This window comes from Rhinolophus hipposideros (assembly GCF_964194185.1).
Source record: "Rhinolophus hipposideros genome assembly, chromosome: 4".
Classification (NCBI taxonomy): domain Eukaryota; kingdom Metazoa; phylum Chordata; class Mammalia; order Chiroptera; family Rhinolophidae; genus Rhinolophus; species Rhinolophus hipposideros.
In genome coordinates this window covers 105,983,733-106,008,856 of record NC_138050.1, presented here as the reverse complement: position 1 = coordinate 106,008,856, position 25,124 = coordinate 105,983,733, and the positions used below count along the sequence as shown (strand labels likewise).

The 25,124-nt window shown below is 46.6% G+C and overlaps 1 protein-coding gene across 4 annotated transcripts in view; it reads right to left on the bottom strand.

The window, feature by feature from the left end:
• CSMD1 (CUB and Sushi multiple domains 1) overlaps positions 1 to 25,124 on the bottom strand; it is a 1,600,646-nt gene that overhangs the window by 265,915 nt on the left and 1,309,607 nt on the right. For 3 of the 4 annotated variants that reach the window (XM_081046429.1, XM_081046430.1, XM_081046431.1), the window contains exons 19-23: positions 20,102 to 20,218; positions 18,463 to 18,678; positions 14,742 to 14,930; positions 6,370 to 6,539; positions 1,647 to 1,803 (exon numbers count right to left, since the gene is read on the bottom strand). In XM_081046429.1, coding sequence (XP_080902555.1) covers positions 1,647 to 1,803; positions 6,370 to 6,539; positions 14,742 to 14,930; positions 18,463 to 18,678; positions 20,102 to 20,218 — 849 coding nt within the window. The remainder of the gene's footprint in view (positions 1 to 1,646; positions 1,804 to 6,369; positions 6,540 to 14,741; positions 14,931 to 18,462; positions 18,679 to 20,101; positions 20,219 to 25,124) is intronic. The other variant, XM_081046432.1, reaches the window with a different exon arrangement.

Below are 25,124 nucleotides of genomic sequence, written 5' to 3'. Positions count from 1 at the left end.
AATGAGTGTTTCCTTAAGGAATGAACTAACTAGCAAGAGGCAATCACAATAGTCTTTTCAAAATAGTCAGTCAACAGTCTCTTTACACAGTCTTAAGCTTTAACAATTCGCTCAAAACAATTTGTGACCGTTATTTCCACACCATCTCTTAGGAGTGGATATTTGATCCCATTGTGGGTGTTTGGTATTTCTTACACTCAATCACTTAGTGTTTAAACCTACGGCTTTAATGTGAAATTAATAATATTTTGATTATACAGCCAGCAGCGCCGTCAATACCATATAATAAACACCCATCTGCATCTGGCAGCTGTGGGACAATCGTGCGAGGAAGACCTGTACCCAGGGCACGTTTGTGTTTTCCAGGTAGTGGCAAGGAGGGGGACAGGCCGAGAAGATAATTACTCCTATCAAATCGATCAGGCCAGGAGCTAAATCACCGCTAATATTTCTTTCCCCTAGTTTTTAGAAAGTGTGTGCTGCTATGTAAAAAAAAAAAAAAAAAAAAAAAAAGTCCATATAATTGGAAAGTGCCCATAAATAGATCCACAGACTCAAGGTTTCTCACAGTTACTCAGAGAAATGGGAGAGGCAGCAAAAGGTCCCACAGCTGTGCTGGGTGCCAGAGGGAAACGTAGGGTCACAACAGGCATGGGGTGCCTGCAGGGCAGACTTGGAGGGGACTCCTCCCGGCGGGGGCGGGTGAACACACGTGCAACTGAAGCGTACAGCCTCTGGTTTCATCCGGGCTTACGTTTTAGAGCACGTGGCCCTTCTACACGGCTATTTGGAAAATACAGAGGAAGTCTGAATTCTGGAAATGACACAGCGCCTCCTTCTTCTTCAATGATAAACCTGGTTGGTTCCTCGAAATTCCAGTGGGCGTAAACTCGCTTATGGATATTTTTTTGCACAACCATAAGAATATAGGAATAAGTGTTCATAAATCATAAATTACTCTAGTTGCACATCGTTGGGGGAAAGGCAGTAACCAGGGTTGGGAAAGTAACGAGACGAGAGATAGAAGCTCAGCTTAAATAAATCCATTTCTTGTGTTTAGTTTTCTCATTAGGAAATCAGAGGCAGTAAGAAAGGCCTTAGGGCATAGGGTTGTTTTATACTCATATATGCATGTGTGTATTTATATGGATATATGGTCACATATTATACACACGTACGACACACTCTATAATATGTAGACCTAACCTCTGTGATAGACAGAAACGTACTGAGGCATGGTCGGCATGCAAAACCCATTCCTATGACTTCATTCCTGTAAACCAAGCATCCATCCTAAACCTGTCGTGTGATACATGGACATGAAGTTCAGTGTGCTCTACATCACAATCAATATGTTTAGGCCCAGAAGCTCCTAATGTTGTAAGATATTTTCTTTTAGATTCAGCCACTTTATCATAAAAATATTGATACTTCCAAATAAATAAATTTCACACTAATGCTTCTGATAATGTTTTAAATTTACTGCCTGGCACCAGTGTACAGAGGTAAACGGCAACTCACAACACAGTAGGAAAGCCAGAAAACAAAGCAATGTTGAAAACATAGCAATGTTGAAAACATGTGACGTCAGCTAAGCAGCAGATGGTTCCTGGGAAAATGAAACGATTATGTCATCCACTACTTACTGGTGTAGGTGAGCTGGAACCCTTGCTCGGTGTCCGATGCGTTGCTGTTGAATTCCAGCCACAGGTGATTAGAAGTGCTGTTTAGGGTCAGGCCCAGAAGCTCGTTTTTCGTGAAGGTCCCCAGGGGCCGTGACGAAGTGTCTTTTCCATCATACACCTGAAGAGAATTCACAGATGGGCCCATTACGCCGGTGTTTGTACATTAGCAGCTTTAACAAGACATTCAAGTCTTCAAAGATGAGATCTGTACAATATGTAAAAAGTTAGTTTGCAGAAGGCTGACTGGATGACAGGGCTGCACAATGTTTTTCTTTAAACTGTGTCTTTACCGCTAAACATTACAGACAAATGACTTCATCTGTGTCCAGGTCATTTTGCATTCATCACTCTGAGAGTTGTGTTTTTTTTTTTTAACATTAAGCATTTCTTTGCATGCCCGGTTCCCTGACCTACCTTTCCCCCCCCATAATCCACTGGGAAAGCTTGAACTCTGTACAGTACTGCAGCCACGAACGTCTTCTCCGAGCCACCCTACACCTAACAGGCGGCCCTTTCTTCTCTGCTCAGCGCTACCTGAATTATTACCAGGCAAGACACCCCACTGAAACCTCGTCACATGTTCTTGTCTTTGAGCCTGAGTGATTAGTCTTAGGTTAGGTGTCATGCGAGAATGCCACCACATAACCATGTCAGAGAGGTGTCTTTGTTCCCGATAGTCTGCATCTGAATTCACAGGTGTCTTCACAGGTGGTTGTAGGCCTGACTAGAAGGATCGAGTGATGGAAGGCAGAGAGCACAGGGCCTGGTTTTGAGCAGACATGAGGGGAAGTGACAGGACAGGTCCAGCGATGAGTCCCCACGTCACGTGGGTGGGCCATGCGGCCATGGATGGGAGCCCGTGGCAGTCCCGAGTGGGGCCTGGGGTGTCCCACAAGACGCCTTCCTGCTGGGCCAGAGTCAACACCAGTCACATCCCAGTAGAGTTCAGGGTTGTGGGGCCCTCACACCCTCAGCAAACTGACGAGATGGAGCACTTGTTGGGAACCGTCAGTCCATTTGCTTCTTCGAACGACTGCAATGGTTCATAGCAAGAAACCCAGGGAATGGACAAGGATATTTTTTGGAAGAAAAAATATAAATTTTACATGGTGTTAAAAATACCCAGCTTTCTTGGTAAGACAAATATTAACCAACTAAAAGTTATCTGAGTTCTTAGTCACCTCCTCCGGTAGCTGGTGCTCTCCCACACTTTTTTCCTTTTCTCCTAGATCAATTCTTCCTTTGCTTCTGTCACCTCTCTTTATTGAATATCTAAGCCATATGCACTGCCAAGTAGACTTACACACAAGTACGCACACTCCAAAGGGAGAAAATGACTTCAGAAAAATTAATTTTATGGATCATTACTTTATTTCATTTCAATTAAATCAGCATATTGTGGAATAGTAGAATCAAATACCTGTAATTCCTCACTAAAAGCTGGCAATAGGCTATTGTTTAGAAAATCGCATTTTTGGCTTAATGTGTGGATTCACTAGACACGGTGAGGTTCAGACACCCAGAATGTCCAGGGTTCTAAGTGCAGAGGACTCTGGCTTGAAGAGGACGTTGTTCGACACCCCAGGAAGGGCCCGCTGCCTCCATACTCCATAGGCCATGGGATACTCTGTAACTCGCAGATGCCCAGGGAGCCAATGGGCATCAGGCAAGTGAGCAGATCGAGTTCACTCAGGTCTGAACTGTGTGAAGCCACCTACAGGGGCCTGGGCTCCCCTGAATGCCTCCCAGAGCCTGATGGCAGCGGCTCGCTCAGTCCCCTCAGGGCCACAACCACCCGAAGTGAACGGCTCAAATACTGAATTACAGGATCCTCCTGAGCAGTGATTCTGTCCGACTTGCCTCCACCACCAGCGAGAAGCACTGTACTTGACAGGAGATACGGTACTCGAAGTGAAGAAGTCAGCCACCCACTCCACAGAGCGTCACGTTGTCACCTCCCTCAGTGGAGTGTCTGCAGGCGAGCTCGGCACTCATCACACATGGCAGCTCAGACGGTCCTGGAGTCAGAAGATTTGAAGTTCATCTTCAATTAAACTGCTGTGTTTCCCCCAAAATAAGACCTAGCCAGACAGTCAGCTCTAATGTGTCTTTTGGAGCAAAAATGAATATAAGACCTGGTATTATTTTACTATAAGACTGGGTATAATATAACACAATATAATATAATATAATACTGGGTCTAATATAATATAATTATATAATATTATAATATATTATAATATAATATAATACCGGGTCTTACATAATATAAGACTGGGTATAATATAATATAATTATAATATAATATAATATAATATAATATAATATAATATAATATAACATAACACCAGGTCTTATGTGAATTTTGGCTCCGAAAGACGCATTAGAGCTGATGTCCGGCTAGGCCTTATTTTCAGGGAATCGCTGCAGCAGCGAGCCATCCTAGTTCAGCGCACCACCTGCAGTTCCGTTCAATCCACAAGCAGCTGGAATCAAGGGCTCTGAGTCCTCGGTCACTCAGTGCCAGGCCACGTGAGCTCACACCCTCCTGAGCCAGCACGTGACCAGGGCCACATGTCCCCAGGGGCACAGAGAGTTGCAGGATCACAGGTGACGGTGATGAAAGGACAGACACTCTTCCCGGCTGCACGAGCCGTCCCCACGGGTGTTTCCAATATGAAGCTGACTGTCACACATGTGCTTTGGTGACAACTGCGTTAGAGCTGTGTTTCCCTTACATGACTTCCCAGAGGCAGCAAGCACGCATCACCACGTGTGTGGAGTGTGTCTGGAAGTCTGGTCTTCGTTGTTGGCTCAAACTACATAGGAAGGCATGAGCTGAACAGCAAGTTTACTCCAAGATTAAGATGATTCCACTTGAGACATGCTAACACTGAGATGTGGATTAGCACGTTCACTAAAACACATGCCTGCAAAACATGGAGGCATGTCACAAGCTCCACAGTGTCTCTGCAATGAAATGAGGTGAGGCAGGAGTTTTTGGCTTTTGTCAGAATCAACAGTTTAAGCTGCACAACATCACAAATGGACATGACTGGCTTCTTCCAACGCGATGACCTGTGTCAGCGTCTCGAGTCAGCCACCTCATCAACATACAGTAACTGTTACTCAAAAGTTTGCCTTAAAGGCTTCCTGACTTCTAAATTTGGGGTTATTGAAGAATTTGGAAAGCAGTTACTGATGATGCAACTTTATATTCTCTTAGATTAGTGACAACGTACTTGTCTCCTGCTTGAAAATCACTTAATTACGGTGCTTCACGCTGCCAGCAAGAGCTTTCTGAAGACTGAATGAACCCAGAATGAAACCACTCTTCCAGAAAAGTATGACATTGCAACAGTCAAATGCGGACGTGGGAGGAAACAAGGTGCTTCAGTCTGGGAGCACCTCTCGACCTGTGCACGGAACTGCTCATGAGGTTGAGGGGAACCTGCCCGGGACCCTGCTTTACCTGCTGTGCAAACGGATGGAGACATGGGTAGGACACCAGGGTTCCCTTTTAGCTGGACTGTGGCGTATTCTCTTCACGCTCACAGCTTGAAATGAATGGGCCCTGCTGAGTCTGAATTGTGCCATCCTGAGTGTCTGTGCAGACGTACACTGAACAGAAAGAGCCCAGATGTTTATAAAGGGCTGAGAAGAGAGGTATGGCCCGCTCCTGCCGCCTGCCAGCCCTGTGGCCTGCACAGATCCCTAACTTCTCACTGGAGTGAGCAGGCTGCTGGCCGGGACGAGGTTTAGCATCAGTCTTTGAAGCTCAGAGCCTCTCTGCCGTTCAGTGTCCTGAGGCTCTTCTACAGATGCTCACTGGCCAGCCTCTGGCCCCTGGAAGGGCCCCAGGTTCCTGCAGCAGTGACAGGGTCAGGAGCTGTGGGAATCACGGGACATTTCCAGCTGGAGGTGGGTTTTACAGATCACGGCAAGCCCGGGGTGCCCTGGCATCACTTCCCGCAGTCTGTCCAGAATGGGGGTGCTGGGCTGGCTCTGACCCCCGCCCAGGGCACTTCCCCTGCCCTGACACTCTGTGTCATCTAACGCCCAGAACCTTGCTGCGGGGCCACTCCCGCACATCCGTACGTCTGTGAACACGTAAGCTGGTCCACGAGCTTCTGATCCTGGCTTGGCCTCCCCACAGGAGCCTGGCTTTGTGGCCCAGCGACAGTGGCTCAGCTGCCACAAACACATCCGAGCCCTCAGAGCTCTGAACACCGTGACCACAGGTCAAAACGGAGAGTGACTGCAGCAGGCTGGTTCTGGGGCACTGCCCGTTATAATGATGGGCACGCGTGCTACAGGCTGTGCTAGAAACACTCGCCTACAGCATGCTGTTTCAGCCTCAACACAGCCCCAAAGGCAGGTTTCCCTGTACCTTTTCATGTGTTCAGAAGTTAAGGTTAAAAATGTTAAATAATTTGCCCACGATACACAGCTAATAAAGACAGATCCAGATTTCAGACTAAGGTATTTCCAAGTCCACATACACGCCACTAAGTGACACTGCAGTCCCTCTTCTCACACCAGTTGCACAAATAAACTGGAAAACTGTGTGTGTATGAGAAGCTATGACTATGTGTATATCTGTATCTATCCATGTATGTGGATGGATATATACTGTATTCCTGCAGAGGAAAAGACAGGGCCAAGTTAAAGAAGCCCCTCTTACCTTTAAAGTGTCTCCTTCAAACAGCTGGAAGCTTTGTGCTCTGAGACGGATCCCCTTGCCGGCTTCTGTTTCTATCTTATAGATACACTCATGGTTATTATCATAATTGGATGGGAAATTTGGTGACAGCAATGTTCCTTCACTTCCTTTGACACTTGCTCCACATTCAGCTAAAATAAACAGAACATTGAAAAGGAAAGAGGGTTTAAAAGTGGAATTACTGATATTAATAGACAAAAACTTTAAAAGTATGACAGCCCTGCTTTTCTCAATGTACGTCTATTATTAATATACCACTGATACAAATCAGTGACTTTTTGGTTCTTTTTTTTTGCTCATGTACCAGCTGCAGAGGAAAGAGATCCCCCCTCACCCACTTGTGGGGTTTTATTTCATTCCACAGAATGCCTCTTGCTCTCTAGAAGCAGCACGCCATCTCACAAGAATTCTAAACCAAAGTCGACGTGCCCCAGTAGCCTGGTGGTGTCACGGGCAGTCACAGCCCCCCTGCATGCCGCGTTTCTGCCTCATGCAACGTCCCCGCTCATCTCATCTGCCAATGGTACTGTCACCTCAATGCCATTTTCCTGCATGTGTAGTTTGTGGCATCACCTGGATGCATTTCATGGGGGTTCTAACGACAGATGACCGCCCACTGCTATGTCACCGCACCGAGCTCGGCTGGTACGAACGGAGGGGCACTCACTGGCGTTACGTCCCTCTCCCTTTCTCCAGGACAGAGGAGACGGTGATTCACTTCCACATGCAAATTTGCATGAAACAACCTTTAATCAGGGAAAACAGCAAACTAAATATAGCTCCCCCTCTCTGTCAACTCGGAGACCAGCACAGGTTTCCTCACCTGCAGAAGTGAACAGGTCAAGAACGTCAGCTCTAAAAGCTGTGCACTCAACACAACCATGAAATCATAAATTCACTGTGTGTGAGTGTATGTGTGTGAGTGTGTGTGTGTGTTTGTGTTTGTGTGCGTGCGCGTGCATGTGAATGTGTGTGACAAGGGAGATCCGTGGGGTTTTGCATGAAATAATGTATGGGCCTTACTATGGGCCAAGCACAGTGATTTTTAAAAATTCAACAAAGTAAGTAAGAGTTTGAAGAACCATGATCAGAAACTGAAAATCAGTGCAACGCCTGGGTAAGGGGAGTGAGAAAGTTTATAGCGTCTTAACGGGGGTCACTTAAGGTGCCACACAGCTGTGACAGCCACCTCCTCCTGACTGTTTCCATCATGCTGAGTCTCAGACAGCCCCTGTGCTCTGACAATTCGTGAAACCAGCTCCAACACTAGCCTGCTTCCGGAAGGAAACAGCTGGCAATTCACCACCATCTCAGAATGGTTACTACTCTTGGGTCTCAAAATGTCCTCACAGAACAGGGTTGGGAGAGAATCAGGGACAAAAACATGTGAGAACCGGGCTCACTTGTTCCTTTTGTGTCCTTAAATAAGGACGAGAGGGCAGGCTTTGCCGGGGAGCAGCGGAGAAGGTGCTGAGAAAGAAGCACTGAAAATTAGTGACTCAACAAAATGGTGATGGATTTTATATTTTTTAATTACAGCTATAGTGATTAGTATTATATTCACTTATTTGCATAATTATAATGACTTTTTCGGAAACATTTTACAGAGAGAAAGGCCAGCGTACGTCTCCCACGCTCGCTGCGTGGGCACTCACACACAGGTCCGGGGCTCGGTGGTCTTGGAATCAAGTAGCCTTTCACGTTGGCAATCGGACGATTCTCAGGCAATCTTAGGTTGAAGAAATATGGCTTCACATCCTAAATTCAGCAACAATTTAGGTAAGGGAACTCCTTGGGAAATGGTAATAATTCATGGGCCTGGTTGAATATTCTTTTACACATTTTCTTTCTTGAAGAAACAGGGTGTTTTTAACATACAGCCAAAATGAAATGGAAAGGACATCAAAACCACAAAGCAGAGCGTCCCTCTCTGTCTGCTGTGCAGACAGTGGAACAGTGGGGCTTTCAACCTGTTAAACACATGAGACACACAGAAGATGGAAGAGGAAACTCCAAATGCTGGCAGCCAGGATATGGAACCTGCTATCAAATGTGAGGCATTTATATTTAAAATTGAATTTGACAGTGACCAAAAAAGGAAACCACTCAAACACCGTATTTGGGTTATTTTATCCATTACTTTATAAGTTTGAAATAAAACCTTGAAATTGAAGATGTAAAAAGGAGTGACATGTGGCAAACAGATGGTGTTTCGTCTGAGGAAGCTTTCAAAGAATTGCTTTCGGCTCCGGTAGCTGGTCGTGCGTATTTGTACAGTGATTGGCTGTATCAGCCCATCGTGCACTCGGCACATTACTCGTCCTCTGTGCCAGTCACACAGCGCGGGGTCCGAGCCTCCGAGGACGTGGCCGGAGGTGCAAGGGATAATGAGGGCCCTGGCCCCTCCTGGGGTCCCGATCTGGCCCTCAGGACGTGGGTGGTCCTCTTGCAGGACGAATGAGGTTCAGAGCGGGGGCAGGGTTGGGACACAGAAAGGGCAGGTAGTTAACTGAACACAGTGCAGACCCTGTGGGTCGTGAGCCCGAGTGTAGGACGAGAGCTTTGCTACTCTGGGTAACGATGGAGATGCCTCTGAGAAGTCCCAGTGTGTCCTCTGGGGCCATTCTACGAGGAAAGCAGATGCAGGAGAAGCGCTCTGAGCAGTTTCATCCATGAGCCCCTGAGGGAAGAGCTTCTCCTCGAGCGCGAGAGCTGCGCCCTCTCTCTGTTGGCATTTGCTCCTGCCAGGCTCTGCTCTCTTGTACTAGGCATGGTTGGAATGATCTCTTCTGGTCTGCACACCACCGTCGTCCTGTTCTTTCCTTCTCCGCAGACTCCAGCCTCAGGAGTGTCATTTGCAAAGGAGACGATGAATGGCCATGAGGCTGACACACTGTGAGGATGGCACAATGTGTCACACGCTTTCCTAAGTTCTTTACAGACACGGACTCATTAATCCTCAGTCTCCTCATCTGATATGTCAACAAACCTCACTTTACAGAGGAGGAAAGCGAAGCATCCAATAGTGCAAATACGCGGTGCTTTTCTGCAATGCCGCACAGCTGTGCAGGTTAACTATGGATTTGCCACAAATTCCAAGTGCTTAGGATGGAATTGCACCCTTTGTGATGATGCGATTCAGTGTTGAACTCACTTTGTAATTAGTGGTTCACAATGTTATTTACAGCTAACAGTAACGAAACTAGGCTAACACGAGTCTATTGCAGAATGGTGTGGGCTTCTACGGACTTTTACTCAGAATCGGCCACCACCCGTTACCATTGAACACAGTAACTATGAAATTATTTCTCACAATACAACAAAAAGGTAGGTCTAGAGAGAGGAGTTTAGCATTTGGATACGTGGGAAGGAAACAATGAACCTAACGATGTCATTTCACCCTTCTTTTTATTAGGATTTGGATTCTGGGATTTTCTTGAAGCAGATATGTGTTAAGTGGTGTTCATCAAATGCAAGTCTGCAGGAAACAGAAGCACTGAGTGTGGGGAAGTGCTTATCTAGCTGCCACTGACACCCTTGGCAGACGAGCACCACTGCTGGCCTCACTTGTAGGAGATGGGAGGAGCCACTGACCACCCGGCTCCTACGTCTCCCACTTGCCCCTCGGAAATGAAATCTCCACGGGTGTCAAAGCAACGATTCCTCTAACTGAGACACAGGGAATACTTCTAAGTAAATGCTCCATGTCAATTAATCCACTCTATGCATGTCTCTGGCCATGCCCACATGCTCACAGCCGGTCACTTTCATGAGAAGGGCAGCGTTTCACTGCCCCAGCGGCGACAGTTAGGCACTTCAGGGCAGCTCTACACCAAGGTTTCTGACCGACTATGAAATTACTACAGAGGACACTGAGTTGGCGCCAAAATTAAACGTCTATGCTGCCGCGGCCCACGTGGCCAGGAGGGCTCTGCCTGAGGGGGAAGGGCGAGGAGACTGAGAAAAGACGCTGAGACAGGAAAGCTGGGATCGGGAGGTCCACCGTCCACGGATGGCGGAGCAGTGGCGCCGTCTTTATTTCACACACAGTTTATATACAGTCTTAGGACGGTTGTCCGTACAAACAAGTCTGAGCAGAACAAGCAGGCATTATCAGAACATTCTGTTCTGTGTGTTGGCCAGTGTGTATGCCTGTGACTGCACTAGTGTTATCTTGTACTTTCTGGGAAGATGCCGAGGCGAGGCTTCCCATGGGAATGAGCTTGCAGCTGCGAGGCCCTTGTCAGCGCACAGCCTGCTCCCCACACTCTGCTAGTACAGTGTCCTACTGATGTGTCCAGACAACAGGCAGCATTACTGTTTTATTTATAGCTGTGTTGCTTTCGACTCCTCAAAGTCTGGCATGCAGATTATCATGTAACGCCATTTTTGTTCTTTTATTAATCATGACTTTTCACTCTTTCCTTGATTTTAACAGTTATTTGTGTCTGAATTGACCCTTCCAGTGCACACATGTACTTCTGATTTTATGTCAACACCAATGCTGAAATGAGATATTTCACGGCTGGACGTGATCGCCATTTATCATGACGGCCTTGGTTTACCGTACTCTTTGGGGGGCTGTTGGGTCGGAACAGCAAAGGTGCAACACAAAATGCAGGTGGGGGACACTGTGCGGCTTTATGGGCATGACTGACGCAGGGGGGCATCTGCAAGAACTGCAAGGGTGTGGCCACAAGGAGACAGGCCGGACCCAGGGGACGTGTGGCTTCACTGCAACATGGTGGGGCGTCCCTAGAAGACCATGGAGCACAGGGTGACCTTATGAAGGGCTGTTTGGAAAAGAGGAAATGCCCAAACAGAAGAAAAACAATCTTAAAGGATGTACAGGGTGCAGGTGGTGTGGAGATGGGGCTGTAAAGCAAATTCCGCCATTCCTGGTCTAGAAGAACGCCCCTGAAGACGGAAATAAGTAATTGCAGGGAAAAGAAACGGTCACCCCACTGTGCCCAACGGCACAGCTATTCATTCTCCTCTTGGTCTAACTGTCACTTACATACAACTTACTTTTATAAATGGTAATCATTAAATAAATAAAACATTCCACTCTACTCACTTTACACATGAGGAAACTGAGTCACAGTAAGGTTAATTAACTTGCTCAAGGTCACACAGGTGGACAAGGCAGAGCTACAATGAGAACCCCAGGCTCTCTGGTGTCAGAATGTATAATCGCCACAGTATTACTGGTTAATTGCATTGATAGAGAGTCAATAGTCTCTGAGGAAAACACACGACTCCAAAGGTAGGAACCTGAAGCTGTTGTAGGAAACATCCTTCTGAATGTTTAATATTTCGCAGAATATTCTGTGGTGAAACATGAAACCCTATATTAGTACCCTTTTTTTGTTAGTATCCATTTTTTGAGGCATGTATTATGTTTTAAATTTGTTTTGAATTCAATCTATTGGCGTACAAAGGATACAACATTATTTCAAATGAAAGAACTGACATGTGTCAGAGACTGAGAGAGGAACATTAAACACTGGGACTCTAACGCACAACAAATAATTGAGGAGAATAAGACACTAAGAGTACAAAGCAGGTGCTCAGAAAACTGCAAGATTTAAGCCATCAAAATTTCAAAAATTCTGTGGACGAGATTTAAGACATCCAGCGTCAGTCTCCACCTACCACAGCAAAGCGATGCATGAATTTTAAGTCCTTCCAATAAACCATTTACTATTACTTTCAGATGAATGAAGAGAACTTTTCTTAATATAAATCATTTGCTCTTTTTATAAAGAACCTCCTGAAACTGTAATTAAAATTGAATTGCCATTTAGATTTTTGTAATGGAACTAAACTAAAATTAACACAATAGAAAGAAGCCAATTGATTTTTCAGTTACTTCTCTGTACAAAAGCATCTGTCTACCTGCGAAACTGTTGGGCAGGCATCCTAACAAAACAGCACAGACGAGGGTTTCAAGCACAGACACCGTTCGCCCTAGTTCTAAAGGCCAGAACCCAGGACTCGCAGCACTGACTGTGGGGTCTGCGTGAATTCAAACATACCCAGTACTATTATTCTACCGAGAACAGTGTTCTTCATTTACTTGGTTATGACACCGCGGGGAAAAATGGACCCTCTCTCAACCTGGTTAACACACGAGGCTGGATTCCAGGACTGAAGAAGCGTGTCCGGCTAAGGGACACTGAGGCACGACAACGCCTCTCCTGTCACAGGACATCGATCCCCACAATGGCTGCAATCGAGGTGTCTGGCTGCAGTCACTGACCTTCTGGGGAAGTCGTGGGGCTTCTGAGAACATTGTGGAATTGCAAAATCACACATTTATATTAATTAACTATGCATGTGCTTAGGAAGCACTATTGGAAAAGCACAGAGATAGGGAACAGTTTGACTATGAACTCAGGACAGAAAATATTCATTCTGCATTAAACTGAGATGTTTTGGTGCCCTGACAGGGGGGTCTCGTCGGTTCTGAGCATTCTGGGGAGCTTACTGACAGGCTCTGCTAAGGAGGACGGATGGACGGAGTTTTGAATTTGGGTAGATGTCTCTGGGACCTGCTGCACTAATGGTTTGGGGTCCGTCTGGGAGCCCGGGGAGAATCTTCAGGACAGAAGGTGACAGCCTTTTGAGGACCAAGCAGGGAGGGGGCAGGGGGCCTGATCTGAGAGCTTTGTGCAAGACAGATGTCCAGAACCAGTGGCTACGCAGACGAGGAGAATGAGAGAGGAAGGAGCAAGGCCAGCCCCAGGTGCCATGTGGGTCATTTGGTGGGTGTCAGTCCCACTGATAATCTGTTTATTTCAGAGCTTGGTCTAGAATTAGAGCTCAACACATGTTAACTATTATTCCAACCCTTGTTACTTCTCACTTTATATTTTATGCAAGAGTGTAAAAACCCAAAGAACAAGAATAACAGTTAAAGATAATGAATTGAGATAGAATAATGGCAAATGAAATATTACAATCAATAGACTACGTAATGCTGCATCCTCAGAACGGCACTTTTATTTCATCGAGCTTAGTTTCTCCCAGAGCTTAAACTATCTTGTTCAGTAATTTCTAACCTGAGGAATATGGATTCCAGGCAACTCGGGGAATTCCTGGATTATCTACAAAATACTATATACATGTACATATATATATATATTTTTTTCTTGAGATAATGTTCAGAACTTGCATTTACTTCTCAAATAAAATCATAACCAAAAACAGTAGGAAGCACTATTTTAAGAGAAAGCCAGATAGTAGAAAGGTACCGAGACGTCCCTGGTAAGAGATAAAGATGATTTGATTCTTGTTCCCTTGTTTCATTGCTTTAATAATGAAGTCCGACTATCTGTGGTTCATTAAAATACAACAAAGACAGACAGTGCTACCACTGAATCACATAATATTCCTAACTGATGCTGATAATTGAAGAGGCTCTGAGTCATGAAAACAATGTAGTGTTACTAAGCCAACAATCTGGTCGTTTTGGGGATTAAGATATTTGATTGTCCCAACTTCCGCACGCGCCTCTAGTGTGTCACTGGTAGGACTGCTGTGGAACCTACTGTGGACTTCCCGGGAACCGAGAAGTCTCCCGGTTAAGGCACGGTTACTCTCTAGACAAATGTCACCATGCTATGACATTAAGGACCAGATGGTGAAGCCCTGACATGCAGAGTGGCAGGTACTAGACATTGTCTCTGGGCTGACGACCAGACCCTCTGCACGTGCTGGCTTGAAAATGCCGTGTTTACTGAGCAGCCTGCGCAGGCCTCAGGCCAATGGTCACCAACCCGCTGCGTCACCCCAGCCACCGGGACCTCAGTATGATCCCCACCGTGCTCTGGAACACTGTGGGAAAGCTGAGTCAGAATCCACAGGTTCTCAGAGCCCACTCTGCAGGAGTGTGCTGCCGACATCCAACCAACGAGCTCCACTGAGAAGAAACAATGAAACTACTACTATTTTACATTGTTACCACCATTCTACCAGGAAACACTCCTTTTCATTAATATAACTGCCAAAGGCTGTGTTAATACAGCAACACAGCGTCGCTTCTAGCTTTTATTTTTATCTTTTCCCGATTTATATATAAACATTTTCCTTTCATAAATCTGATTGACACATGCTTGAGGGTCACTCTTCTTCAGTGACAAAAGCTTAGAGCTGAAAGGGGCTGACGTCAGAGATGGCAGAGCTCCAGCCAGCGTCTCACAACGCCAGGCGGCATGTGGCCCACCCAGCACCAGCTGCGCCCTCCTCCCGGCCCCGGCGCCCTGGTCCTGACCGCACCACACCTGCCCTCCCCATCTGGATGAATGAAATGAAAGCGTGTGACCACCTACCCACACACCTTGGCAGAGGTGCACTCCATACACGGCGGCCCCCACCCAGGCACGTAAGCTTGGTGGCACCTTCTAAGCGATACCCTGGGAAGCAGGAGAAGGTCAGCGAGTCCCCGACTCCGAAGTGAAAACCGATTCGTCGGCTGAAGGCAGGGACGCCGGGGTCATCACAGGGCTCGAGATCATATTCTGAGATGTGAAGAGAGAGAGATTTGTGGGAATTGGGGTAAACACTCAGCTATTATTTAGCAAGACAAAGAAAATATGCTTTTGTTAAAAAAATAAACCAATATGTGTATACATCGATATTCTTTTCCAAACTGCTTTAACGATTATGTGGACCATTATCCTTTGTACCTTGTGCTCTCTCTCGACAAATGGCATGCATTTCAGTATTTTCTCCAATAGAAACTCAAAATAAAATGACCCATTTCAAAACTGTCACTTTAACAGTATGAAATTATTTTATAATTTCCAATTTCTAAAATCACTTACTGTCCTCCTCTCATAGGTGCAAATAAATAACCAAGAATCGAGTGCAAATACTAAAGCGACATTAAGGGGTGTTGAAGGAAAGCTTATTGTAACCAAGTTCACCTCTGAAACCTGCCTCGTATGGAACAGCCCTGATCCTTCCTGCTGCCTACATTCACTCCATAAACCCCGTTTTATCGAAATGTAATGGAAAATAATCTAGAAACTACTGGAACTTTGTGTAAACTATGGAGAAAGAAAGCGCTAAATGAAGTTTAAAAAGGGGGAATGATGGTTGACACATTTCCGCATTAGGGACAACACATCCAAAGTGTCCGTTCCGATGACAAGCGTTCACATCGGGGTCCCAGCTGCTATCTCGCTCCATGAAGGCAGGCTTTTATTTTACTCACTGCTGTGTCTCCGCGGCCTAGAATAAAGCCCCACATCTTGTGGGTGCTCAGCAAACACTCCTTGAATGAAAGGAAACGCTAAAAGGATGAGTAGGCCACAGTGTTTTCAGGGCAGTGACACTTCTGATGGGAGAAGACACACGGATGACTCTTCATGGGAAAGTGAAGCAGAAAATGACAGAAGAACCCATTGGGATTGCATACTTTTGGGGCATAAATAGTGTTACGGGAATGTAGGAGGAACAAATCCCGCCCAGGCACGAAGGGGAAGGTTCTGTGCGACAGACAATTCTGACCCAGAAGGAAGGCGCTTTGCATGATCAGGGATAAAGAAAAGGGCTTTGAATTAAGACAAGAGGCACTAAGTTGTCCCCGTTCTCATCTTTGGGGAGAACCGTGCAATTATGGGAATCCGTTGAAAGCTGTCCCTTGACAGCAGCACCACAGCGAGAGCAGGAAGGAGCGGGAGAAGGCGTGTGCGGTCACAACGTACCTGCGGCCGGCCGGGGAGCGCAGGCCCGCACGTCTCAACACGCACACCTTCCCCACCCCCTCCCTCCTCTCTGCAGAGTACCTGCTGGGGATGCAATCGGGAGGGCTGCTTTAATAAAACCTTCGAAAAACACAGACATACACTGGACTATTAGGAAAAAAAAACAAAAACGGACATGAGAATTGTACTTTTATACAAAATCAGAAAAGTCCCCAGAAGGGTAAATGCCTCCTTTGCATAATGAAGTTGCTACTTGTTTGAACACCTGACAAATCCATTTCACGGTATTAGAGTCACCGGCAGGGGATGGCAGCCCAGTTTCAAGGCAGAGCCCTCCAGACAGAACCCCTCCTTTAGCCACCTAAGGCACATGCCTACTGAACCCCGGCTTGGCTTGTGGTTGAAGGGGGGCTGTCTGAGCCTGAGTGTGACAGTGTCGGTGAACACGGATCCCTGTGCAAGCTTTACGGGTCCTTTTCTACAGCTTGTGTGCAAATGCACTGTGATGCACACTCAGAAAGTGTCACCACCTTACTTTGAACATGTAACCCTCTTTCCAAGCTGCCCCTGGAAGCTCCAAAGCCCCGAGAAGTGGGAAGGTGTGTTTTGCTCCTGCCGTGGCTTGTGAAGGAGCCCAGGGAAGCAGGACACTTTGGACTTGCCCTCTGACTCGGGAATCATTAGACTTGTCGTCAGCTCTGTGCTGGGAGTGACAGAAGCCAGAAACGGAAGACGCACATGGACACCGATTCACAGAGCAGAAGGCCTGTGCACCCAGAGATCGCAGACTCATTCCCTTGGTGCTTTCTCTCTGCGGGGTGTGCTGCTGACACCCACTGTGGAGCGTGGTGAATCTCAGGACAGAGGCCAGTGACGTCCCCACACTGTCACTGAGATGGGCAGAGCAGACTAGAGCGGGGGTTAGGCACGAGTGTCAGGGAGACCTATGACTTCACCACATGAAGTGGCCAATTTCATGATTACCACTGATTACAGCAAATTTCCAAAAATCAAGTAGTGTGAGCCTGTCCTAAACGCTCCAATAATGAGGGGAAATACCAGAAAAAAACAACAAAGTCAGATTAAGATAGAATGCAATCGGTCTATAATTACACTAAAATCCCCAATAAATCTTTTTCTTTAAGGTAGTATTTCAACGTGTGAATTCCACCTCAATAAAGCTCAAAACAGACAGTTCTTCTTGCAGATGCTAATGATCGTGCGACATTTAGTAAGTAATTATCAGTTCCTTAATTAACGCCCACGATGTATAAGGCTCAGGAAGAGAGCTGCCAGGAACAGAAAGGAGAACATGTAGAAAACTTGCTGCGAAGACCTTTCATTTTTCAACAGAGATACGATAAACATGCAAATATCGTAACCAACAATCGGTTCTTGGCATCAGGTTTTTGAGGAATTTGTGGGAGCTGGAGAATAGGAAAAGCTGCTTGTGATTTGGGGACTCAGGACCCCGTGGAAAAACAACATCAGACCTGGGCTATGCAGAATGACGTGGAGAACCACTTTCTTTTTCAAAGCATCATAGACACACCTGCAAATTAACCAACGGCTGACTCCTGTCAGGAAGCTTAGAGCAGTGCTGTGCTTTCTGTTGGCTGGGGGGTGAAGGGGGGCTCACCGTCATACGCTCACTGAATGCTGCTGTGTGGTTACACTTATCTGGTGTGTGTTTGATCAGTTAAATGTCTGTAGTTTTTCTCATTTGTAAAAATGTATTAATACCATTCATAGAACCATTCAAATTAAACCATTTAACCCATATGGATAATGTCGGAAGCAAGATACACCCTTCAGCAACAGTGTCTATGTATAATTAAAAGTAAGAATGCTAATCTCAGAATTCCGTTTTGATGCTGTGTGTTTGCATTCAGGTAACTGAAAAGCTCATCCCTCATTGTGTGTCCACACTGCTTTTCACCCTAAAGTTTGTCCACTGGGGGGTGGGGAGCAGAATACCCAGTAGACCTCAATGTGCCTCCCGATAAGGACATAGTCCCAGGGATTCTGACGAAGCTGATGATGAGAAGTGAGTGAGAGGGTGTTTCAGGAGAAGACAGTGACAGTCACAATATTCCACTGAGAACTTGCAAGCTGGCCGTTTGTGGGCGTCAGGCCACAGCCTTCCTTTTTGCAAGAAGGTTCAGCCTCTACCCCACACCAGTGACGTTTATCGTGATGGGTCGGCCACTTACCTGTCTCCACACCCACACAAGTGCACACGTCCACATACACACACAACATACATGTGCACACACATGCACACATTCAGAAACATACAGTACTATTACTGCCAGAGGTGAAAAAACAGAGACCGACATACCTGAAAAGGTGATGTTGAACCCCTCGTAGGAAATGGAAAAGTCTGATATGAAGCGAAGCTGGGCAGTGAAGTTTCCGAACAAACCCGCCTTAATGATGTGGGGCAGCACAGAGCCCGTGAGCCTGGCCACGGGCTCCGAGAAGCTCCCGTCCTCCGTGACCAGCAGGTAGTCGTGGGAGCTCTCCAGGTGAAAGGTGTGGAATATCATCTGCACTCCTGGGAGGCGGGAGACAGGGAGGGAGGGAGGGACGAAGGAGGAGGGAGGAGAGAAGGAGGGAGTGAAGAAGGGGAGGGAGAGGGAGAGTTAACACTCTCGGAAGAATAATGTCTTCTGGGTTTAGAGACATCAAAGTCTTGAATCAAAATTTAATCTTAATATGCAAACCTAACATTGATATTTGACAGGAAAATACAGAAAATGGTAGGCCTTAGAAATGAAAGAAGAGAGATAAATAACAAAATTAAATAAATGCTTAAGTATATTAAAAATAAATACAGATGACATGTAGACACAGATAGAAACAGATACAGACACAGACAGAGATAAGTAAATGTCAGTGAAACATGGCGGGACGCTGACAATGGACTGCATGCGGGCAAGCTCGCTAGGCCCTGAGGTTGAGCGTCTGGGTTGAAGGACCAGGTAACTTTCCTGTTTATACTAAATGAACGTCCTTTAGGAAAGCACAGCGTGGACATCCAGACAGAAACCTGCACAACTGAGGGCCAACGTCTTTGAAATCACAGTCCTGTGCTCTTCTTGGACACGTCCGCATAGTAACTGTCTAGGGAAGATTCTTTTTGGATGCCTCGGGCCAAGTGAATCCGATAGACCATGGAGAGCTTCTTTATAATGAAAATATGTGTAAGCAGGACAAAACCTTAGTAACTCATCATTTGTTTCTTCTTTGTTCTCAATTTCCTTCCTTCAGAAGGGCATAGGGAAACGCAGAGCATGTAATAAAACATGCGAATTTGGCATCAAGTTGAGCTCAAGTCTAAGTGGAAAGACCAAGTCTACATACTATTTATGTGACCACAATTCCTAATTATCTCCTTAAAAATGACAAGTTTAGTTATACTAAAAAGACACATGGTACCATCCTCAGTCCAAAGTTCATAAACTACGTTTCCTGCACAAAATGCAAGTTTTCCTGGTCTTCACTCTGTCTACAAAGTGAGGTTAACGCAAACTGTCCCATGAGTCATGAATGGGTTATGCAAAGATAAAGAACTTACTTTGTATAATAATACCGGGTAACTTAGAATACAAGTCCACTGCAAAAAGGGATCCTAGATCTAGCATGGAAATTACAAGTTTCGATCGTTTCCTCTTATTTCCTTTTATTAATCAATATTCGTCTCTTATGTCTCACTTCCTTAACTTTATACCTAATTTCCAAACTTACAGTTACATGGATGAGTCCTAGTTATCTGATAAACAGAGTTAAACAAGGAATTGACTTTTGCTCGTAGCACCAATCGTTTAAAGACCATTGTTCTAAAATCCTCCAAAATTAACAGTGGAACAATATGAGGAAATTAGCTATCTTACTCACACATGAATCCTCTTTTCTTTCCCCCATGTTTGTATCTTGGTCATAATTCTGCACATTTGGAATCTATGTAAGAATCTTACCCTTGCCATGAGACACTTCAATGGTCCAGGTACAGTTTAGAGAGTTCGGGTAGAAATCCGGAAACCCCGGAGAAAGGACTGTTCCACTCTTCCCATGGATGTAGCCTCCACAGAGGGCTTAAAATAATAAGGAAGCATTAGTGTGCTTTAAAAAATTGCATAATGATTGCTAGAATACCATACATTTCGAGAGACATTTAACTGGCCAAGGACTAAAAGAATTCTAATGCCACCACCGTGAAAACTGAAAACAAAACCCAAACGTCATTTTACTTGCAACTTGTAATATGCTAGTTCATATACAGGTGTCCTAAGAAGTACAAAACTTAGAGAAATAACAGTTAAGCATAACAACTAAAGAAGAACCCGCCCTTTGATGGTGAGTCAGGTGTCCACTGGACCGGGGTGCCCAAGCACATGGTCAAACGCTATCCTGGCTGTGTCAGCGAGGGTGTCTTTAGATGAGATTAACGCCAGGCTGGCCGACTCAGTAAAGCAGATTGCCCTCCCAGTGGGGGTGGGCCTCATCCAATCAGTTGAGGCATGGATAGAACAAAAAGGCTAGATCCCCCATAAATACGATGAAACTCCTCTTCCCTGGCTGCTTTCCAACGGGGGACACTGTCCTTTTCCCTGCCTTCAGATCTAACCAAAACACTGGCCATTCCTGAGTCTCAAGCCGACCAGCCTTCATACTGGAACTTACACCATTGGCTCTCCTGGATCACCAGCTTGCCCACCGCACATCTGGGAACAGGGCAGTGTCCATAAAGGCACGAGCCACGTCCTGTCTTTAATACCTCTCTCTCTCTCTCTGTCTCTCTCTGTCTCTCTGTCTATGTCTCTCTGTCTCTCTGTCTCTCTGTCTATGTCTCTCTCTCTCTCTCTCTCTCTGTCTCTCTCTCTCTGTGTCTCTCTCTCTCTGTCTGTCTCTCTATGTCTCTCTCTGTCTCTCTCTGTCTCTATCTCTCTCTCTCTGTCTCTCTGTCTATGTCTCTCTTTGTCTCTCTCTCTGCCTCTCTGTCTCTCTCTCTCTCTCTGTCTCTGTCTCTCTCTCTCTCTGCCTCTCTTTCTCTCTCCCTCCCTCTCTCCTTCTCTCTCTCTCACCCTTTTCGCTCTCTCTCTGTCTTTCTCCCTCCCTCTCTCTCTCTCCCTCTCTCTCTCCCATCCTTTTCTCTGTCTCCCCCCTCTCTCTGTCTTTCTCTCTCCCTCCCTCTCTCTGCCACCCTTTTATCTCTCTCTCTCCCCCTCTCTCTCTGCCTGTGTGTATGCATACATATATACATATACATTATATGTGTATGTACACATGGAGATGGAGATGGAGACACACTCACACACTCACACTCACACACCCCACTGGTCCTGTTTCCCTACAGAACACTGACCTTCACAATGAGAATTTCAGAAATGGGGCAGTTTACATTTTTCTGGAGCTGCTGGTCTTCTCAGAAGCACTTCAGTGGGTTTAAATACAATTGCCCTGTTCAATGTGACTCGGTTTTGCAAGAAGAAAAGAAAGTTCTACAGAATCAGAAGCAGGAAAGCCGAGCCCCTTAGCAGATGAACGTATTATGGACGTTTACGTGCGCGGAACCTGCTGTGAGGAGTGAGTTCAGAGCCAACCCCACGACTGGCTCGCTCTGGCGTCTTTGGCAACTTGCTTGCCCTCCCTCCCTCCTTTTCTTATCCGGAAAATGAAACGCTGGTCAGTCCCATCCACCTCTCAGGATAGGCCTTTACAGTGAGTGCCACTGCCGGACACAGTACTGGATCTGACATACACCAAACACCCAGACCGAACGATCGATAGTTATTAACAGGTGTTAGATCTGTAACACACCAGCGATTTACAAATTCAAATAAACTCGATATGCACTAATTTTTCAAACAATTGAATGTTAAACACATCCTCGCGGGTGTTTTCTTCCGTTTCATATCTTGCACCCTGTGAAACTTTCTTGAGAGTGGAAGATCTGAACTGAGAAGGGACCGAGGGGATGCCATCAGCAGAGCAGGAGGCCAGGGGCGGAGTGAGGTGCTCTGGGTTCCAGCCACGTGTGTGTCCCCAGATCTCCCGGGTCTTGTCCTTCCCCTCCAACCTGCCCGCGTGCGTGTGGCTGCAAGGCCCGCGTGTGACGCAGCACAGACCAGGCTGCTCTGCCCCCACGGCTCATGCTGTACACAGAGCACGCTTCTCTGCCCCTCGGGTCCCCTTATCCTCACAGGTGAGAAGGGACAGAATCCCCACTTCACCGGTCGCCGTGAGAATGAAATGGGTTCACTCCTGCCAAGGACGCGTCTCACACACCAATCGCTCCATCAGGATTAAGCTTGATGTTCACTTCACCAGGTCCCTTTGCTCCTGTGTTCCTACACTTCCTTTCTGGAACTAGGACAGGGTCTGTTGGTAAAAGACTCGTACCTGGAATACGTTTCTCCCATTCACACGACCATCCTGAATCATGTGTTGGAACAGCTCGTTCCGCAAACAATATGTGCAAAAACATGAGCTAACTCGTGGAAAAGATGGCATTCCTCATCATGCATTTTAAGGGAACAGATAATCTCTGAGTGTGCAAACGAGATGGGAAGAAGTATATAAAAGTCAGCACAACACAAACTTTTAAAATGGGTTCTAGAAAAGTTTAACACTTTAAGATTTTCACATCCTAAAATCACACTGACTCCACATGAGGTAACATTCACGTAACATGTGAGATTAATGCAGTCAGCCACTAGTTCCTGAGCAGCTGCAGCTAAGCAGACGTGGTCCTCGCCACAGAAGAGACGCTACTGAGCAGCACAGATGCATGTCTCTGCGCTCACCGCTCGTCAGGCACGCACTCCAGCTGAAGGAGACAGAATGGCCCCCAACAATAGAGAGAGCGGAGGACGTGCAATGTTGGCAGATGACAAACATCAGGTGGAAGCCTAACAAGCCTCGCACAGTTTGGGGGTGACGCAAGGGAGCTCGGGGTGGCTCTTGGGAAGTGGCCTATGAGGAAGGACTTGGCAGAGATGAGGGAACCGTGTGGTGTCTGGGCAGCAACCCGGGCGGAGAGAAAACAGTGGGTCACGGGGTGGGAGTGGGCCTGCGGGCTGAGGGGACGGTGTGCCTGGGGCAGGACACACAGGGGACAGTTCCAGGGGCTAACGGGCCCGATCCCGCCCAGGCGGTACAGGCGGGGAAGGGCCTGGGCGTCTCTGCGATGGGATGACGGGCCCCTAGAAGGGGCTGCACAGAGGATGGCAGGTACCAACTTGGGGTCAAACATGACCACTCGGCTGCGGTGAGCAGGGCAGTGGCGGTGGCAGAGGGTAAAGCCGTTAGAGGAGCCTGGACGGGGACATCACAACAGAGGTGGTGGGGACAGGCCAGAACCGGCCATATTCTAACGGGACAGCCCAGGCATTTTCTCAGGAGCGAGATGGGGGTGCCAGGTGAGAAAGGAGGAAGGGCCGCCTGCGAGGTTTTAAGCCTGAGTGTGAGGTAACCGAAGGGGAAGGAAGACTCTGGAGAAACAGGCTTGACCTTGAATCAGTCAGTTTGGGAGACGTGCAGCCTGGAGCCCACCATCCGGCCTACAGATGGGTGGGGTGGCCACTGGGTGACCGAGTCTGTGCCAGAGGTCTGATCAACGGACAGGACAGGGCGCAGCCAGAGGAGACCAGCAACGCAGCGGGTGATGTACACACAAGATTACAACCGGGACAGGCCATGGTGACAGCTCGGGGGGACGAGGAAGCCTCAGCGTGGAACCGAGAAGTTGTGGTCAGTGCAGCAGGAATAAAGCAGGAGAGCGCAGACTGCCGGCAGGGAAGCTGCATCTCGCTAACTTTTACTTCTGGCTGGGATTGGACTGGTGCAAATTAGCACCTTAACTCCTCAACTTTTATCACGGGTTTCATCTGCATAAATGAGAAACACTTTAGATAAAATCAAGCTATCTTGAATCTGGTTGTCAGTAGTCTTTATCCTAACGTCTGCACCTGCTTATAAACTGATAAAATTAATTTGCATCCAGCTACATCTGAAAATTGCACAATTCATTACTATGGTTTTCACCTCTGCCTAAAGCCTCCAAGGTAAACTGTTTGCTCCTACGCTGGGGAGAAGCCTGGAGGAAGTCGTTCTGACCACTGTGGGATGCTTTCCGTCCACTAAACACCAAATCCAGAAATCAACACCCAACCTCATCAAGCCGCCACTTAGGCGCCAAGTTCGATGGAAACTTACACACAAAGCAAAGCTGCTGTTATTTTGGTTCCTATGTGTGTAAACACGACACAAAGTCACACATTGTGAAGATATGAATAAAGAAAACTTTGTGCACAAAGCTACAATGTTTTGTTCTGGAAGAGGAGATTTGATGTACAGAATTGTGTTGCTACTCTCACCTGAAACTGAAGTGAGGATGGAGTAAGAAACCTGAGTCACATTTTAGAGCCCACGGGGGTCCCTACAGATTTCCATGTATGGAAATGTCTACAGTCCCTTCACTGGAGCCACAGAAAGAGCTGCGTATCATTTGAATTACAATACCCGTTTCCTCATGTCCTGCAGTCTTTTCAAGGCAGGTAAAAAGGATACAGTCAAGCTTTGCTCTTGCTATCCTCAAGGGTATAATTTCTTGAATTTTCCTTCCTATTACATTACGCCCCTCCCCATCAGAGACCCAGGGCTTTGTAATGAAAATCTCTTAGATGTCCAGTGATGAACAGATGCTAGAGAAACAGCAGGTGTGACACATGCTGAGGACTTTCCCGAGGGAGCTGAGATCTACCAGCAAACACAGTCCTGTCTCTGACCCTTTGCTTTTATCCATCCACCCATCCACCCATCCACCCATCCGCTCAAAATGATTTATTGATAAACGTATTACTTTTTCCCAAGCACCTTTTTTTTGCTCTTGGACATACAACAAAGAATAAGACAGGCAAGGTCCTGTTTGTCCAAAGTTTCCCATGTTCTAATGGGCAAATAATTTATAAAGAGATAGCATAGCATGATATCTCTCAT